Source organism: Vigna angularis, chromosome 6, assembly GCF_016808095.1.
Source record: "Vigna angularis cultivar LongXiaoDou No.4 chromosome 6, ASM1680809v1, whole genome shotgun sequence".
Lineage (NCBI taxonomy): Eukaryota > Viridiplantae > Streptophyta > Magnoliopsida > Fabales > Fabaceae > Vigna > Vigna angularis.
In genome coordinates this window covers 27,857,481-27,877,034 of record NC_068975.1, presented here as the reverse complement: position 1 = coordinate 27,877,034, position 19,554 = coordinate 27,857,481, and the positions used below count along the sequence as shown (strand labels likewise).

The 19,554-nt window shown below is 33.5% G+C and overlaps 2 protein-coding genes across 5 annotated transcripts; both read right to left on the bottom strand.

Moving 5' to 3' along the window:
• Window positions 1–4,124: 4,124 nt before the first annotated feature.
• LOC108343443 (cyclic nucleotide-gated ion channel 1) lies at window positions 4,125–9,728 on the bottom strand. Of its 2 annotated transcripts, XM_017581735.2 has the most exons (10): window positions 9,493–9,728; window positions 8,885–8,980; window positions 7,781–8,327; window positions 7,439–7,648; window positions 7,066–7,346; window positions 6,742–6,853; window positions 6,402–6,638; window positions 5,917–6,311; window positions 5,388–5,705; window positions 4,125–4,814 (listed from the first exon to the last, which is right to left on the bottom strand). In XM_017581735.2, exons 2-9 carry the CDS (start codon window positions 8,911–8,913, stop codon window positions 5,405–5,407), a joined length of 2,112 nt encoding a protein of 703 aa, XP_017437224.1. In that variant the 5' UTR covers window positions 8,914–8,980; window positions 9,493–9,728; the 3' UTR covers window positions 4,125–4,814; window positions 5,388–5,404. The 2 variants fall into 2 exon arrangements, with proteins under 2 accessions (XP_017437224.1, XP_052735291.1); XM_052879331.1 differs by lacking the exon at window positions 9,493–9,728 and having other exon boundaries at window positions 4,125–5,705; window positions 8,885–9,338.
• A 2,499-nt stretch (window positions 9,729–12,227) lies between these two features.
• LOC108342955 (uncharacterized) lies at window positions 12,228–19,428 on the bottom strand. Of its 3 annotated transcripts, none has more exons than XM_017580902.2 (9): window positions 18,440–19,428; window positions 18,073–18,261; window positions 17,481–17,573; window positions 17,185–17,367; window positions 17,007–17,109; window positions 16,733–16,918; window positions 13,906–16,328; window positions 13,127–13,713; window positions 12,228–12,863 (listed from the first exon to the last, which is right to left on the bottom strand). In XM_017580902.2, exons 1-9 carry the CDS (start codon window positions 18,671–18,673, stop codon window positions 12,854–12,856), a joined length of 4,008 nt encoding a protein of 1,335 aa, XP_017436391.1. In that variant the 5' UTR covers window positions 18,674–19,428; the 3' UTR covers window positions 12,228–12,853. The 3 variants fall into 3 exon arrangements, with proteins under 3 accessions (XP_017436391.1, XP_017436390.1, XP_052735005.1); XM_017580901.2 differs by having other exon boundaries at window positions 13,127–13,716; window positions 18,440–19,427; XM_052879045.1 differs by lacking the exon at window positions 17,185–17,367 and having other exon boundaries at window positions 13,127–13,716; window positions 18,440–19,427.
• Between the last annotated feature and the right edge of the window lie 126 nt (window positions 19,429–19,554).

The window sequence follows — 19,554 nt, the reverse complement described above, 5'->3', positions numbered from 1 at the left end:
CTTCTTCTTCTTCAAAAACATTTTGTAGTAATCATTCCATAATGTACAACCAATTACACTACCGTTGCATGTGGTTAAGTTTTTAAAGTCAAATATATAAAATTAAATTGTCAAAAAAATAACATAAATATTGTATATTAAATTTACTGACCTGAGGTCCATCATATTAAAGACAACATTCTTTGACTGGGGCTTACTTTAATGTTGTCCACACCACACCAATTACATCTTGATTTCATAACATAATAATTACTTTGTTAAAAATTACTAAAAATATTCAATGAAATGAAAAGAATACAAATATTGTACCAACCAATAAGCATATCTAGACAGAGATTCCCACCAATTATTTTACACTTTGGAAATGATAAACTTTCTTTAGAACATTTGCAATAGGTTGAGCACTGACTGTTGTGGCTCAAATAAACAGTAATTTGAAAGGGTGTTCACATATTCTATATTGGCCTCTGTTCTTTAATAACTTCAAATTATGCATGACATAGGTTTTACCGCCATCAACTTGTCCTTTCCACAGATCAGAGTTATAATATAAACAATTTCTTTTATAAAATCAACAAACAATTTCTTTTATAATATCAACGTATAAATAAAGAGAGAGCAGAAAGACAAAATTGCATAATTAATTTCATATTAATTCAAATAAAAATATTTTATCTATTTTACGTTTAATTGTTAATTATTCTTAAATAAGAGATTAATTAAACAATAAAATAAATTGATATTACAAGTAGTAGTGGAACAATTTAAGAAAGAAAATATTTCTCTTAACATCACAAGCAATGAAAATCTCATTTGAGTCCCATAAAGAATTGAAACACATAGATGAAGAAACACATTTGTTGAAGTTACAATATATGATCTTTATTTGAATCACACAGAAATTACCAACTTTAAAGCAACACCTTATCACCTAAGATTACACTTAATAAAATTTAAACACTCTATCTATATTAGATTTTTTCAAAGGTTTGTGACAACTAATTTTTTCAATCTAGTTTTTGTATTTAGTATATAAAACTCTATATTTTTGAAAATAGGTTAAGAATAAGAAGAGTCAAGCGACAATTATAATAAATACTCAATTAATACAAGTCATGATCAATTATTCTCACAAAGTTGATAATCCATTATTATTATTATTATAACATTTTTCAAAAAGATTTTTTTTACAATAATATATTACCATAAGTAATATTGATTATCGCGGTATACTTTAAAAAAAATATTTTTCTCAAAGTGATTTAGTGTTGTTACTATGTAACTTTCTATTAGAGGTGTCATTTGAGTCCCTAGTTCATGGGTTGATCCCGACTCCTTCTAAAATCAAACCCCAATTTTCTAGCCTACTTAATAGGGGGCTTTTTAAAAACCCCACATAAAGTGGACTGGGATAGGGTTAGGATGGGACTAGCCCCCAAACTAAATTAATTTACTTTTAATGTTTTTTTAGTTATTTCTTTTATTTACTTTACAAGTTCAATAATTTCCAAATTTTACATGATATTTAATATATTGTTAATTAAATATAAATGTATAAATATTGATTTTATAAAAAATTATTTAAAATAATTTTTTAATTATAAGTATATTTTAAATATATAATTTTATTATTTTGGAAAGTTAAAAAAGAAAATTTTTATTATTATCTTTATTTAAAAGAAAATGAAAAAATTTACAAAAAAAAAATTATAATAATAACACAGTTCAAAATTCGATTTTTCAATAATCGAATTCTAATATCTATATAAATATTTGAAATATTAATTATGGATAGATTTTAAATTCAAATCTACTGATTGGATGAATTTTTAATATCGGTGTAAAATTTTTACTTTTTATAGTTTGTCATATAAAATTATTTTGTTAAATGTTTTGTATAGATATATATACATTAAAAAATTAAACCACAAACTTTATAAAGTTTAAAATTAATTTCACGTAATAAAAGAACTAACTTTTTAGTGAAAATCCTTGTTAGGCAAAATTGTTATAAATATCATATATGTTAGTATACAAGATCTAGATGTAATCTTAGTGGTTATAAAATCATATTTTTTTCTAACCTTTTAGATTAAATTAATATTTTAAAATCAAACTTATCTTTATCCAACAAAGATCGCTTTTATTGAATTATTTATCATAATTGAGTCGATTGTAATAAAAAATAATTAAATAATAGATACAATATTTTTAAATAAATATAATGTTATAATTTATAACACTAAAATTAAAATTATTATTGTATTTAATTATTAACATATAAAATAAATAAAAATTATAATAATTATAATAATAAATAAATTACATCAATGTCTCTTAATAAGAAACTAATAAAAAAAACAAATGAATATAATATAAAATATATGAAAAGACGTAAAAATATATAAATTGATGTAAATGACTAAATTATACGTTTCATAAAAAAAATTCTAACAGAATTATATAACTTTATAAATAATAAATATTAATTTTATTATATTTGAAAAATTAAAAAAGTTAAAAAGTTATTAAGTCAAAATTTTAACATTGTTCACACCAATTAAAAATAATGTAATTTTGATCACAAATCTTAATCGAATGATATTGATTTAGACTAGTGACAAAATAAATTACCATCTATAAATAAATTCGTTAGTCCATCAAAATTTTACAAATTAAATTAAATTTTTTAACTTTTAAACCTATTTTATGTTGATATTTCTGAACCGTCATATTTAAAAACTAAAATTAAGAAACCAAAATTAAGATGAAAAAATTATCAAAACAAAATTTGGAAATTAAGGAATAATTGTATAAAAGCATTATTATTAAACTAATTAATATAGAAATAGTTATGAAGTAGAAAATTAATTTTATTGACAAAAAAATATAATTACACATAAATCAATTATGGTTATAAGTTATTACTAACCAAGATAAAATGAAAGCTGGATAAAAAATACACATGATTTGTGATTACTTGTATGATGATATTATGTTTCTGGACGTTAAATTTTGTAAAAAGGAAAACCCATGGGCTGACCCTGGCCTATAAGGATTTAGGGGTTTTTAGCCCTGTGGGCTTTTTTAATAAAGAGTTTTTTTGGCCCTGTGGGTTTTTTTGGCCCAACCCACATGGATTAGGGTTTCAAATTTTATTAAAGGGACTCATTTGACAACTCTACTTTCTATACTTAACTTAACACTTCAAGTAACATTACTAGGTTTACCAAATATATGATTGAGGCAGAACATTATAAACAAAAATTACAAATTTTCCAATAACTTTGCTTCTCTTTAAACCTTTGGATTTGGTATCATCATCAAAACAATATTAACTTCTTCTTTTCTTTTCTACATTTTTCTGAATCTTTTTGTATGTTTACTCTTTACATTTTCAAGGTCTATCATTTGTAATTTTAGATTACTTACTATTTATTTAATTTTTTATCGTCTAACCTTTGTATTTTTATAGAGTCTATCTTTAATTTTTTTTTTACATGGTTTATCCTTTGTAATTTTAGATCATCTACTTTTTACATTTTTTATTTGCATAATCTAATTCTTTTATTTTTACATAGTCTACTTTACATTTTTTTTTCAAATTTATGCTTTGTATTTTTAAAAAATCTATTATTTATATTTTTCTACGTCGTCTAACCTTTGTATTTTTAAATTGTGAATTCTTTTAATTTTATTTTATCCTCTAACATTTGTATTCTTATATCATCTACTCCTTACCTTTTTCCTGCATCATCTAAACTTTATATTTTCTAAAAATATTTATTATTTATTTTCTTAACCTATAAATTTATTTTAATATAATATATATTTACTAACTTAAAAAAATACACAAATAAAAACAAACATCACCTCGTGGTAGGCACAAGTTTAAGATTAGTGTTTATATATATATATATATATATATATATATATATATATATATATATATATATATATGTAATATCAGAAATATTATTTTTATATAAGAAGCCTTTGATATTAAATCTCATGCAATGCTTGATATATCACACCCTTTGAATGACATTTATATAGCCAACAACTTGTAAAGGCAATCCGTTCTTCCTATCATTTCGCTCACAGTACACAGTAAACTACACAAGTATGGTTCACTTTTATTCATTCATGAAGTTTGCATGCACTGCAAGTAGACAGAACAAACAAAGAACTGCACAATCTCTCAATCTCTCTTTCTATCTATCTATCTATCTATATGTGGGTGTGTGTATATATATATGTATGACATTTGGTCCTGTACTAAAAACAGTTCAGTCCCAACTATCTTTAAAGGTGTTGTGTCTTTAACAATGAAAATGTCAAGAGCAGCAATCGTATCCATTGTCATTCTCCTAATTACTGGATGTGAAGCTCAGGGTTCCATAAAATGCCCCACAGTTATTGAGGATGTTACACCTTGTGTTAGCTTCCTCAAATCAAACACAAAGCACCCCTCCGACGAGTGTTGCCAAGGTATCAAGTCACTGAATGGTGAGGCTGGAAGCCACGAAAATAGAGAAGCTATATGTCTGTGCCTCAAACAAGGATTGGCAGCGATTGGAGATTATGATCCCCAACGTATACCTCTAGTTCCCAAAGAGTGTGGACTCTCTGTTACGCTTCCTCCTATTGACGACAAAACTGATTGCAAAAAGTAAGCTTCTCTGCTCTTTTTCAAATTCAATTTTTTATTATGCTTCCAACTTAACTTTGATTATGACGCGGAAAATGATGATGACTATTTTTTATTTCTGGTATGCAGAGCTATCTTTATCATGTGAGGTTCATTTGGGCTGCTGCAAGTGCAAGATTATCATATCAATATATTATAAAGGAAGTAGAAAAATAAATTGATAATGAGCTTGTACTGAATCATGAATAAATAAAATATTGCTTTGTCAACTATTCTGAATAAGAATGCAGCTTCCTCCACTGCACAAGCACTGACATATGTTAACTAATGTTGATCTAATTAATCTTTATATTTATTTTAATATAAGAATATTATATATAAATTTTCCTATAACTAACCACTTGAAAAGGAAAAATAATGACACTTTCTTACAAAATGATCAAATGAATAACGCATGAACTATACATGTCTGAAGATAATCAGCATAGTTTACAAAATTCAAGACCAGAATATGCATTATGGATAAGGTTGTACTTTGAAATGATGAGATCTGCTATTTAAAAAAATGTAATTCAATCATCTTGTTTGTATTCTGCATAGATATTGTTAAATTTAAATACATCGTATGAAAGGCTTTGGCTACGACATATACATTAATTTATTGAATGAATTTTTAAGAAACCCTCCCAAAATATGCACACACAACAGCTATGCAGTATGGATAACATGTCCTTACTCCTATATATATCCAAGTTAGTGTTTCAGAGAAGTGAAGTCTGGCTCGGCTGGCTTTGGAGGTAGCAGAGGCAGTAGTCTCTGTTGCATTCTATTCTGTCTGTTGTTTTCTCTCAGGTTTCGCAGTGCATTGGCAGCAAACCTTGATGCATATATGGTTGCGCCAAGGCTCAGAGTAGCGCCGTCATCATTTGTCAAAGCATCTTGTAGCTTGTCTTCTTCTACGTGCAAAGACCTCTCAGCCTTCTTTTTCCAGTATCGACGCCAAGCTGCTTGTATGAAACATGCAGCCCATGTCTTCCACTGTGAGGAATAGAACCTGCATGGAAAACAAGGTTGTTGCAGAATTGATGACGTTATGAAGCTCTTTTCTTAAAAAGATAAGAGAACATAATGTCTTCTAAGATCTTTTCCATGATCCCATATGTGAGCTCTAATGTAAAACACTTAAGTTGTTTGTTGTCACATTTTTTTTTTGCTGCTGTTATTGCTAAAAATTTAATAATCTGATATAAACAACGAATTCTTGCCTGAAAGCGTGTTGGAGCTGCTTGCTGCTAAGACGGCGAAATTGGGAGGCAACAAGCTTCAAATCATCCGCCATGAGAGCAAAGGCTTCAACTTCTGATATGGTTTTCACTGTCCTAGTTGAAATGGGAAGATTCGAGGAGGAGTTAGGATCCAAGGCCCATGTCAGAAGCTCCTCTCCGCAGAATGCACCAGCTTCCAGAAACAAGGAGTTGAAGAAACCAGTTCTTCCACCATTTGTCGTCACAGTAGAGACTTTTCCACGCATAATGAAAAGCATCTCATCAACTGGGTCTCCTTCACGAAAAATTTGGCTCTTCTCAGTATAAAGGACTGGCTTCAGTCTAGTGCAAATTGCATCTAACAACTGCTCATCCATTTTCTCAAACATTGGCACCTAAATCAATAAGAACATGAAAATGTTCATTACACAAAAGTCAGATAAAAAAAAATTATGTGGGGAGACATGATTATGGATGATACTCACCTTTATAACCAAAGCTAGACAAAGGTGACGCTTTATGTCCCTTCTGAGATCTTTAGGAAGGTTACGAATCAATGCCTCCTCCTCAACACCCCTATTTTCTTGCCATTGATACTGTTCATATTGTCTAATTCTGTCCTTCAAGTTCTCGGGTAGCATACGGTGGGACATCCACTGTTCTGCGTCCTGTCTCTTCACTCTCATCTCCTCCACTCGAACAGTTGTAGATTGCAAATATTTCTGTAACAATATTCAACACAGTAATGGGAGAATTTGTGGTTAACAACTTGTCATCATAAAGTAAAATTTTCAAAAAACTACTTTTTCGCAGACAATGAATTACCTGCATGTTTCCAATAAGTAACGAGAATAAAACTAATCCAAAGATCGCAATGAAGATTGCAAATATTATCTCTGGTAGATAAGTACTTGTCTTGAGATTTTGTCCAAGAGAACTGCAAAAGATGACAAAATTATATTGGTAAGCTTTCGGCCCTGTCTTCAAATAAATTTGCACCGCCTTTTCCTTTATAAGATGTTTACAAACACTAATAATAAATGTGTAGAAATATTACGAAAAAAACTATGTAGAAGTTCTACACTTCATGCTACAAGTACGTGGCATTTTCATTTATATGAAAAGCAAGAACAAGAAGATTTGACCAACCTTAAATTGCGCAAACCCCACCAAAAGCAGTAGAAGAACTTCTTAGGAAAATTCGTGGTTGATTTTACCACACCGGAATGTAAAGCATCAAAAAAGATTCCAAAGTTGTAGCTTTCTCGGTCTTTGATATCATCAGGGTCCACCAAAGAACAAGATTGATTGAGAGCTAAAATGTTTTCTGGGGTGCGGTTTCCACAACTCAAGTCTACACCCTTCACCTGTCGGCGCCAGCAACGCAGCTCTGACTCTACTGAGAGCAAATACCAGAAAGCTCCAACTACCTGATAAACCACATGTATTTGGTCATCATGAACTCAACATGGTAACTACCTAAGATAAATTGGATTTGAATAAGCAATAAAAGTTAGCTTACATGACTTGCTAGCATATAAAGAAAAAGATTATAAGTAGCTCCAGCCCCTGCTGTCTCAGTCAATATGCCAGAAGTTCTAGTTACTTCTTTGAACAGTGGATGGATCCGCAGAAGCCTTGGCACATACTGGATTAATACAGAATACTTCAACAAATCCTTTGCTATAAATGGATCTGTTTTCATGTTTGGATGTATGGCTAAAACAATCACCTAATTTTAAACACAACATAAAATAATTATATCTTTCACATAAACCGAAATAACATTTACTTGATACATAATGCCTTTATTTTGCCTTCTTATCAATATATAAATAAATAAATATAAGAAACAGAAACATACCTGTGGAAGCGGAATAATTGATAGAATGTCGATGATGAAGTATGAATTTAAGTATCTTTTCGATATAGCCACAGGATCATCAACGAGCTCACCCCTTCCAAAAACACGAGAAGAAGGGGGAATAAACCCTGTCTTAAACTGAAAGATTATGCGAAGAATGTAGAATAGATCAAAGAAGGTGCGAAAAACACTGGCAGTGATCTGCAATGGCCCACTCAAATCAAGGCATTTTTGCTTATTATCAATCACTGGAATGTAAAAGAAGAACGGGTCCACAGAGACTGCCAACACACACGAAATTACAAAGATTTTGTTCCATTTCTGAAGCATTGAACTCTGTGGATCAAGAATTTTCTTCCTAGGTGGCAGCTTTTTCTGTCCATCACTTAAGGGATGAACAGCTGAAACTCTTCTTAAGTTCTTCATCTTCTCTGAACTACCCTCAACCCTTCTTCCTATACTCTTCAAAACTTCAAACACACTTGGTCTTCTTTTGTGATCGTTTTGCTCTATGCTAAAAGATGACTCCGATTGCCAATCTTCAAACCTGGATGGAGAGAAATTTTAACTTAATCATGCATCAGATATTTATTCATTAGCTTCCAACAACTACAAATAAGCTTCCAACTGTTACAAATATCATATGAATTATGATTAAGTCTCCAGATGGACCCCTCAATGGTTGTGTTTGACTACAACATACTCCAATATCAAAATGATATCATCATCAAATCTCATCACCAGAGGCTATTGGTGCTATGATTCCTTTTACTTGATAAAAACAGAGAACACAGAGAAACCGCCTATACAGTGATCTAATATTGTTATTGATCTAAAATTGGCAATAATCCAACTGCAGTATGGTAATTTGGATTACTAATTGCACAGTTTGGGGTCAATCTATCATGTATTATAAAAGTGCATCTGTTAAAATAGTTAAATTTTATTATTTTTTGAGGCAGATGATCCTATTTTTAAAGAAAATACGTAGCTGAATGAAGCATAATGAAACTAAAAATAGATGAAGCAGAAGTGGTTCACAAGAAGAGCACTAAAATTTAAACAAGACAAATATACGGCAAAACCAGGACTGAACAACCGAACCTCACAAATCTATGTCCTTTTCCATTCATGATTAGACTCTACTTCAGCAGTTTTCGTTCTCCCTCAAGCTTTGGAGAAACAGAAGATTATTGTGACCTGCAAAATCCAGCATCAAATTTGAAACTTATTCCCTCAAGCTAAAAGTAGTGTGACAAAGAAGGCAAGGGTCAATGGTTTATCGTTAAAGCAATATTAATATCATTTAATTAAAGTTATAAAAGTGAAGCCACCTACGACTTGGATATAAACATACAAGTCAAGTCAATCTCCAAAATCAAGTACGGCCATAACAACCAACCTCGACCAGGTCAGAAATGACTGTTGTAAATATATAAATAGCCTAACAAAAGGGCACCCTAATTTTTTAAGAACGAGCAGAACAAACAGGAGAAACAAGGAACTTGAACAAACAAATATATAAAAAATGAAAAATAAGTTTTTTTATTATTAGTATTTACTGGGTGTTGTTTTTCCCATGTGAAACACCAAACTGACATAAGAGAGGAAGCTAAACATCAACATGAGAAAAACCCAATAAGTTTCTAAAGTGGAAAAATAGATAATAAAAGTTGTCTGTTGTTTTTTTCACAGAAGGATGAAACAACAACCTTAAAAATGGAATGTTTGATTAAATGCAGTAATAGGTTGTAGGCTTGGATGGAGCAGGGAGAGTTCAGAGTTGAGAGAGGGAATGATTGTGCTTTTATTGATGTGGCTGTGAAAAGATAAAGAGAAGGAGAAAGAACGAAGAAAGAGAGGGAGAGAAGCTTTCTGAGACCAAGTCCACCATGTGAGAAGAGTCAAGTCATCACTCTTCCACACATGCAAAATTTCAATTCATTGAATGCAATGGGAAAAAATAATACACAACATCGCTTTTCTTGTTGAACTTTGTTATTAAATATTAATTCTAATATCTGTAGCTTACCTAGAAAATCAGCTTCAGAAAATACAAGAGGTGACGAAAATGGCAACATTTCCTTTAAAAAATACAATAAAAACCAGCTCTGAAATATGTTAATATGTGCACCTCAATTATAATTAATCAGAATTTAATGTTTTTAGGTAACGAAAGCACTCTAAGAACAAATAAATAGTGATTTGGCCCGCTGTATGTTTGTGGACTAGAAAATATGTAACCTATATTAGACCATTTCTTTTCATGGCAACTTATTTTCGTTCTAGAATGAAAATAAGAATCTGCAGTTCACTTTTTGGAAATGAAAAGAATTAAATTTTTACACTTAGAAAAGTTCTTTTCAAATAAAATTTCGGCTGTTTCTTCCTCTCATGGATATTCAATTATTTCATCCTATACTTTCATTTTTTTTAATTTTAAAACTATTTTTGTAATTCAAAAAGTTATACATTTCATTTTTTATATTTTAACGAAATTCAAAATTTATTGAAAAATTTTCTTTTACAGAGTTTTAAAATTTATTTTTTTAAAAAACCAATCTCAAAATTTGATAAAAAAAATTATTTCTTAACAAATTTTTGTTGAAAGAGTTCAAAATCCATTGAAAAGAAACGCATTTTAAGATTATTTTCTGAAATTAAAGGTGCTTTAGATGTGCACGGAAAAACAGTCTAAAATTTGATTTGATTTTACCCACTTTTACACCTTGGCCAAGGCCAATAGACTTAGGCTAGGCCACTACAACTCATTTTCACCTCTATCTCTTCTGGAGAAATTTTGCAGAAGAAATCTCGGATGGTGATTTGAAAAGTGTTTGAATTATATAATTTGAAAATTAAAATTTTTGGTGTTATATTATAGATTGTATATTATTTTTTTTTAATATTATTTAACATTTTAAATTATGAATTTCAGAGTATTTCTAAAAAATGTATTCCAAATTTTAGAATGTTAAATAATATTAAAAAATAATAATATTGAACTGTAGAATGAAAACGTAGTACATACAATTTTTATTTATAAATTATGAAATTCGGAATGTATTGTTTTTTAAAATATATTTGGATTATGTAATTTAAAAAGAAGAATATATTTTTGGACTAAAAAATAATATAGATTTTTATTAATTATTTTGTAAAGACTAATGTGGTCATTATATCATATCTATGGTGTATGGTGTAGGAAGAAAACACGGGAGTGCACTGTGATAGCAACAAGATTGTGATCCAAAAAGGAAGAAGTTTTAATCTTTTGTTGTTAGTATGGGAGTACAGCTAGTAATCATGGGTGCAGAAAGCAAATATCTAAAAAAAACCGTAGTTACGAATTACATATGGCGCTTTATATACGATGTAACATAAAATATTTAGCTTTTACTTATTGTTTCCTCACAATTTATTTACGCACTTCCTCAAATTTTCAAAATAACAATTTTATCTTCTAAAAAAAATATTCAAAACAGTTTTTGAAATTCTCCGAACAATTTTTTTGGAACAAAATTTTTGAAAACAAAATTTTTAAAGAGTTTTCCGTCACACATGAAATATGTTTCGAACTTTTCTGGTATTCCTCCTCTGCTACTCCCTCTACAACAGCACTGAGGCGGTGACTGGTGGAAGCGGTGGCAGTTGTAAAGCGGTGAAGGATAAAAGTGTGTAGACAAGAAAATAAATATTTTCTACTGTTATCTTAGTTTTAACGTTACTGTGATTTGTAATATTAACTTTGGTTTAGATAGTCTAGAGTTGTCACTCAGCTCGTTTTGAGACACTTACAAGCTTCAACCTGCAATATAAATGCAGAGATTTTCCGGCAAGGGCAAAAGTCTTATTAAATTTGCTGTGATTACATAATAGCAGACAGTGTTGTTGTGGTTGTGACCACTAGCAACAGAGTGGACATGTACATTATGGTTATGGTCTAAGGACATGCAATTTGACAGATGCCACCACAGTTCGGTACATATTGACTGGGACAACTTAGAAATCACAAGATCCAATTCTCAGATTCTGAAGGTTGAATGGATGCACAAGAATGGTAAACTTTAGTCGTGGAACAAGTAGATGACTAATGTTACGAGTTTTACATGAAACGGATTTTCTGCATAAATCAAAATCTTAAGCACCAGACAGGCCACATGCATATGAAAATAAGTAATGATGATTGTAAACATAAGTTGCTCTCACTCTCCGAGATCCTATTTACTTAATGTATATAGATGTATAACAAATCAGGAGGGGTTTGCATTAATTAAGGTAGGTTCGTAGAGTAATGGAGGGACGTGTATGGAGAAAAATGTTAAACTTCAAAGGATGTGAGTATAATGCCGTGGAAATTGTGCTTATTAAGTCACCAAAAAAATATTAAGCTTGTTCATATTTTTACATTTTTGCCGTCGGGATAATTCTGTTACATATAGCATAGTTGAACTGATTTCCCCATCCTCCAACTTGAGTGATAGGCTTCTTCATAAAGAAAGGGCGAGAGGCCAGATAAAAATGACATCTAATACAATTTTCATATTGTTATTGTTACACAGTTGATACTTTTCAAAAGTTAAAGACTATTATCTACCAGAAGGAGGACCTACACTACAACACTGTATGAGAAGCTGCCAAAACTGCTAACACGGTGATATTTCTGAATTCTGAACCTAACCCAGTTTTGTGATATTTCTGAAGCATGTCCAAACCTTAAATGAAAACTAATCACCGAGTATTGCATCATCTTTACTACTACTGTTCCTCATCCTAAACAAAACTCAATCTTCGATGAAAAAATGTAAACAAGGTGGGTTGATCACCTGTAAGTGTACATGAGGCAGGGCATAAACGAAGGGCATTCTCGAGAAACAAGATTCAGAGGAAGAGCAAAAGTAATTTGCTTTTGAAGTGTGGGGTGCGAAAAAGAACCCGTTGAATGAAAATAGGTGGGTTTTACATAAAGGTTTTCCCCACTCATTCCCCGCCTGGCTGCCTTGATATGCGAGGGAAGATAAACCTCCTCCTCTTTAGGTTAATGATTCCACCTGACAAGATCTGGCAATAGAATCAAATCCCCCTGTCAAAAAAAAAAATAAAAATTCAGATACCATAAAAAAGGAGTCCAATTGAAGTATACTAAGAACCACCACAAAAAGTTTTAAATAAACAAGGCACTTCCTCAACAGGGGAATTTGAAGTAAATAGTGAAAACATGTTATGGATAAATAATAGGATTAAAAGATTAGGCACTCTAAAAATAATATAACTAATTCAATGTGGCAAGCTGCAACGCACATCTATTATTCTCCTAAAAAGTGATAGCCGGGACACAATTACAACCTTCGAAACTTGGGTGAAGCAGGTTGATCAGGTGACGATTCTTGAGCAGTGCCACCATTAAACCTTTGCTCCTCAAAAGCTCCACCAGATTGGCTTCCCTCATTGATCAGTGATACTTCATTGACACCGGGGAAACCCATAGGTCCTAGAGTTCCAAATTCGAGCTGTTCCGCTGGTGTGCCGTAGCCAGCATTATGATCATATGAATACCACATTACAACAGGTGGAATTGTTGGTCCATTTGATGATATCCCACTAGGGCGCAAGCCCGGTAGAGAGTACATTCCATAAGCCAAATTTGATAGACTGTTCTGTGAAGAATTTAACCGGACAGGACCACTCTGGTGTGAAACAAAAGGATCAGGTCTATGTGAACCCCATGATCTTTCAGAATGGCTCTCACCCGTTGGCAACTTTTCTGGCCTTGAGCTAGATCTCTCAGCTTGACTGCGGTAATGGCTACGCCCACTTGTTCTCAACTTTGAGTTAACATTCCAATTCCCTTCTCTCTCACCATGCTGATCACTTCTGTCATAGTTGTGATTACCCCTTCTGGTGCTTGTAGAATGTCTATCCCGAACAGAAACCTTCTGAAATAAATTAGGAAAGAAGGTAAAATAAGCAGTCCTAGAAGCAGATTAACCTTAGGCTTAGCAATAGAATCATAACTTTATCAAAGAAGACAGACATATTCTCACACTTGTAAGTTTTATTTTAGTAAGAAAACAAATTACAGTATACACCATAAAGTACCAAGTTGGATAAGAAAATAATCTTACAGGATTTGGCAGGTAGGTTCCTGTCCCACTTCGATACCGTGGTATCTCATCTATGAATCGTTGGTAAATATTGGCTGGTCTGTTGGAAACTGAATGGAGAGGAGCAACAGGCACTAGGTGTGGCCCATAGTTCATAAGCTGAGTGAAAAGATTCACATTAGCTGACTGTGGTCTTCCAGGGCCATCCCAGGGAAAACGACTCTGCAAATAAACAGGAGGTACCACAACAGATGAAGGATAGTTAACAGAATCAGGTTGGTGTGAATTTTGACAAATTCGCCCATACTGCAAATTTTGCCAATGGCTAACAAAGTCACCATTAAGAATGTCAAGCTTGGGCTCTACTGTGTCAATAGCAGCTCTTCCCATAGAATTGGAAGAGCTCAACACCTCAGGCAGATCATGCACCTCAGATGGATGAAAACTCTGACCATGGTCATTGTTATCTGCATCTTCCACATGGAAATTGGTTGCTGGTGTGTGGGAAGATTGAGTAGTAGGAAAATTATATAATGGAAGCATGGTAACAAATGGTACTGGTGGCCCTGTGGGATAGAACGCCAATGGAACAACCCCAGAATTATCCCCTGTTCTTTGGCGAGAACCATGACTTATAAGCACTGGAGCCATGGGTAACACAGAATCTGATCCACTTGTCCGAACCACTTCAGAACCAGACACCGGTTGCCTTGGAACATGCACAGGAGCAACAGCAAGCAGCCCAGTGCTTCTATCTGACATATCAGATGCTGTAGTTGACAAAGGTGTCCGTTGTCTGTTTTCATCATCCACAAGATTAGAGGAAATATCTGAGACATTCTTGCCCTTACCATAAGCAGCCGATGGCACCGAGGAAGTATTTTTCTTCCCTCTTTTTTCCCTAGTTGATTTTGAAGATTTTGCAGATGGTCCCTCCCAAGAGCTTTCTGAAGACGTCTTACTCCTGAATGAGCTTGAGGATGGTTCACTGGGCAACCTAGAATTTGCAATTCTTTCATCAAAATATGCACCATTTCCTCGGCCATCTTGATATTTAGAACTATCAATGTGCTCTTCTCTTGTAGAAACTCGATTTTCTTTAGTAAATGTTGGCTGAAGTATGGCAGAATTACCAGAGCTGCCAACATGAGATGATGGTATAAAGTTGTAACCACTAGAAGTTGACTGTCGCTTATCATCTGGAACCATTTCAAAATTACCATTATCCACGTCAATCCCCCCAGCACCAGCCCTTTCTTGCTCATGCCAGAAATCTTTATCAGCTTCTGCTGGACTCATTTCAACAGGATTGAAATTCTCATTACCAGTTTCGATTAAATCTTCAGGATTTGAGGTCAATCCTATGCCAGGAAAATATGGAGTCCAGGGGGAAGGAACTAAACCTTGGGGAAATTGCACATTAGTACCCCAATTGAAGGACTCAATTAAGGGAATGTTACCCATGTTCCTATGAGCATATCCCATTGATGCAAGAATGGAAGGGGAAAGTGGAAGTGGTATGTGACCTGGAGCTAAATTCACTGGTATTTGATTCTGACCACTGAAACCTTCAGTTGCGGGTGATGTCATCATGTTCAAAAGGTCCTGCTCCTCCTGATGCATCATATGTGTTCCACCTACTCCAGAAACAGAAGCAAACTCTTCCCCCACAATGCCGTGGCCAGATTCATTATCATAACTATTTGAGCCATTTTTTGAATCAGCACTGCTGTCAAGAACTTGATGTGATACTATTTTCCTACCAGATGAATCATCAATTCTAACGGCATAACTAGCAGGCATGTCAGAATCAAGATGCTTCCTGTGACTATTCTCCAACGTTGCAGAGGATGCTGGTCCTTTCCCACTTTCTGGGGCTTTTGCATGTCTTCCTTGCCTGGGAATTTCACCATAAGAGTCTGTCAACTCAGGACTAGAACATGTTCTTGCAAATAAAAGTCTTCCTGGGACATCATTGAATGCGTTATTTGGTTTAGCATTTCTCTGTCCTTTATCAACCCGAGCACCTTGATTGCAGTTAGCTTCCCTTTTGACCTGATCAAAATTCCTTGCATTATTTTGGTTAGCTTTAGAATCACCACTACTCTTAGATAAACTTTTAGAGGACAATATACTGTGTTGAGATAGAACACTCTGTGAAGCATGCACCCCTTTTACTTGAAATTCATGATTACAGGTATTCTCAGTTTTATTGTTATTTTTCTGGATATTGTCAGACCCGTGTGATTGGACATGACTAGATGATGTCAAATGCCATAAGTCATGGCTCGAAGCATCAGGTCGCTGCCCAGTTCCATGTCTGACCCAAGTGTTCATAAAGAATTGATTAACTTCTAAAAACAAATCCTCCTTAGGGCAATCAAGCAATCTAGCAAGCCTTTTGGCCCCAAATGCAAAAGCACTGCGAATTCTAAAGAAATTTCCTGGTTCATGCAGATCATAAATGCAAGTATTAGCCATAATCAAATCAGACAGATGGTTCAGGGAATCTATAAACTAATAATATCAATAAAATAATTACTCTAGCTATATATTACACAGCATGCATAACTTTTGCATAATTTTCATAATGCATTATAATGAGACAAATACAGTGTAGTTCAATAGTTAAGAGAAAAATACTTAAGTCTTAAATGAGCAAGCATGCTGATTCAAAGAGGAGAACAATAGCTTCAATGTATCCTTAACTGATTCCTCCAACCTTATAATATATACATGCTCCCAGTAACAGAATCAGGCCCATATAAAAGCAAACTTAAGAGTTATCATACGAGAAAGTTATACACTTTGAAAAATGAACTGTATCCAATATTTCAGCCTAACAAACCTTTGCTGACACTACGCCCAAGGTTATTGTTGACACGCAAAGGATCAATAACATTGAAATGCTTGGAAGTAAATGGTTGCCCCTGATTTTCTTGGCCAGCAGGGAAAACAGCATAAACTGAACTGCAGGCATCAAGAAATAACTTGCTGAGCAATAGATCTCCACCATCTTTCCGAGGAGGTTCAGCTGTGGAAAATGTTGATGAGGGGAATGAAGAAATCGATAAGCAATGGAGCTATATCATTATTAAAAAAACTAATCAGATTGTAACTACCTGTCACATCTGGAAGTGAACTGATGGGTACAGGACCCCATAGACTTACACAGAAGTTATCCCAATCAAACTTACTAAAGAACTCCAAAAACCTATACAGCACCTACAAAATCAAGGACACCAAGTCAACTCAACCACCAAAAGGACACATAAAATAACACCATTTATAAATTGCTACCTCAAGTGGTCCAGCAAAGGAATTGTTGAAAACATGAAATATGTAAAGAACCAAAGTTTCTAATGCGTAAGTTGAGATAAGTCCATGGTGGGCACCAAGTATACGACTCTCATAGTAACACCAGGCTTTTATAAGTATAATGCTACGCTTGAATAAATGGTTTTGGTTAATCAAATTATCAACCTACAGCAGAAAAAACATTAAACACCAGTAAATACATTAAAACTTAGTACCAGAGTTAAAATTCAAAGATAGATAAAATGAGAATTCTAGGATAGTAGAATTCACCAAAATACCTCCTCAAGAAAACAAAGGGTGCACAATCCTCCAAGTTGGTTAAATGAGATGTCCACCACAATATTCTCAACAAGACACTTTATAATCTTCACCTACAAAAATGAAAAAATGAAATGCAAGTAAAATACAAATTCTACAATCTAGTAGTTGGCCAAACCAACATAAAATCTTATACCAACTTAAATTAAAGCTAGGCAAATGAAAAGAACTATAAAACAAAAAACTTATAGCTCACATTTTGGATTTCATTAATAAGAAACACATGGTAACCACATCACAACCAAAAACTCTGAAGTTCAATATTAATTTTGGCAACTCGTAATCAAGTAACAGGTTTTTCTGGCTAGGAACAGTTTACCTAGTAAAGTCACTTAACTCGATATTGGTTAAGAACTCAAATATTCATACCCTGTGTGTCATAATAAACCCTAAAAGTGTTTCAACAATCAATCTCCAGACAGAACCACTAAAAGTCTCATGATATACATAATAAAATCTCGTATCTTTTATTTCATCTATCTATAATTTATAAATATAGCGGCCACACAGATAAACAATTCTAAAAATGCTGTGTTACATAAGAGAACCTACTTCCGCCTGGATGTACTGAACCTCTTTGACATGAAACTCTGCATTTTCATCCTTTTCCTCATTCTGGAGCATGTCATGAACCTGGTGTGCCCACGCATCCTTCAGATTTTGGTTCTTGCTGAATGCTGTCAGGTCAATATCTCCATCAGGTAAATAAGTTTTGAGGGGTACTGACCCAAAGGTGAACACCTGTAATCATGAATGATCATGCTTGGTGCTAGCAGCCTTTAATACTTTAAATATCATTCGACAATGCAGCTAAAATAGTGGCATACATAATCAGAAGTTCTTGACCAAACAATCATTTCCAGTTTGGAAAGTTGGCAGAACTTATTAGTTTGCAGACATGAAAAGATTTAAGACCCACCTGGCAAGGGAAGCACTTCATGATCAGCCGCTGCACATAATCTGCAACTGCATGGCGGCGCTCCTCGGAGGGCGGATTCGGTTGAATGCAGGCAATTAGCTCTGCAGTCCTTTCCTCAGCCTTCAACCATCGCTCCATGTCAAGCACTCGAATCACCGATGCGGCCTCATTGGGCAGCAAACCATTAGGCAACATCCCACTTGGTGGCTGTGCACAATCCTCATGCTCGCCCATGCAAACCTAAGCTTTCCCGTTGAAAACTCTTCCCTCAAAACCTAAAAACCCAACCCAACAATACACTACCACACCACTAACGGAGGCAACTCATGAGAGGAAATTTTGCTAATGAGCTAGAACTAGAGCAGAACAAACAACACAACACGGAAATTTTGTTCCCTCTCAATAACAGGAGCAGCAAAGTAAGACTTATCCAATTCTTGGTATGTTTCCAAATTAGCACAAACAGGATATCACAGTGCACAACAGCTAATATCAACTGAATCCCAAAAAGGGCAAAAGCCAGTAATCAATAAATACCGAAACAAAAGTAAATGAATAAAAAATGTAAGGATTTTTTTTCTTTTTTTTTTATCTTGATATTTTGAAAATAACAGTATAGTAGCTGAGATGATTAAAACCCTAACGGAAAGTGGTGAATCCAATTTCCGGAAGAGTTGGAGTGTGGGCGTAGCAACAGCGATGACAGAAACGCAGGGGGCAAAAATGGAAATGCAATGGTGGCATCAAATCCGATGGGCGCCGATCAAAAACAGAGCGTCGGAGAGAGAAGCGGTTCGAAATGCAGATTAATAGTTCAGGGTGCTGTGCTCCTTTCCTTATCGTTGTTTAAAATGGAGAAATTATTGGCAAGCAGAGGATTGCAGAACAGAATCTGAGGTTAGAGAGAGAGAGGAGAGAATAAGAAGAAGAAACAGGGAAACGAAGAAAGAAAGAGAGATATACAAGAAACAGGGAGAAGAAAATTGAAAATGGAAAAGAAAAATATAATAAAAATAATTCTTTTTCTTTATGGGTTTTTTTGGTGTCTAATGGGCCTCATTGTGGACTTTATTTAAAATTAGAAACTTGACAAGTGAAGTCAACAAAATTTTCGA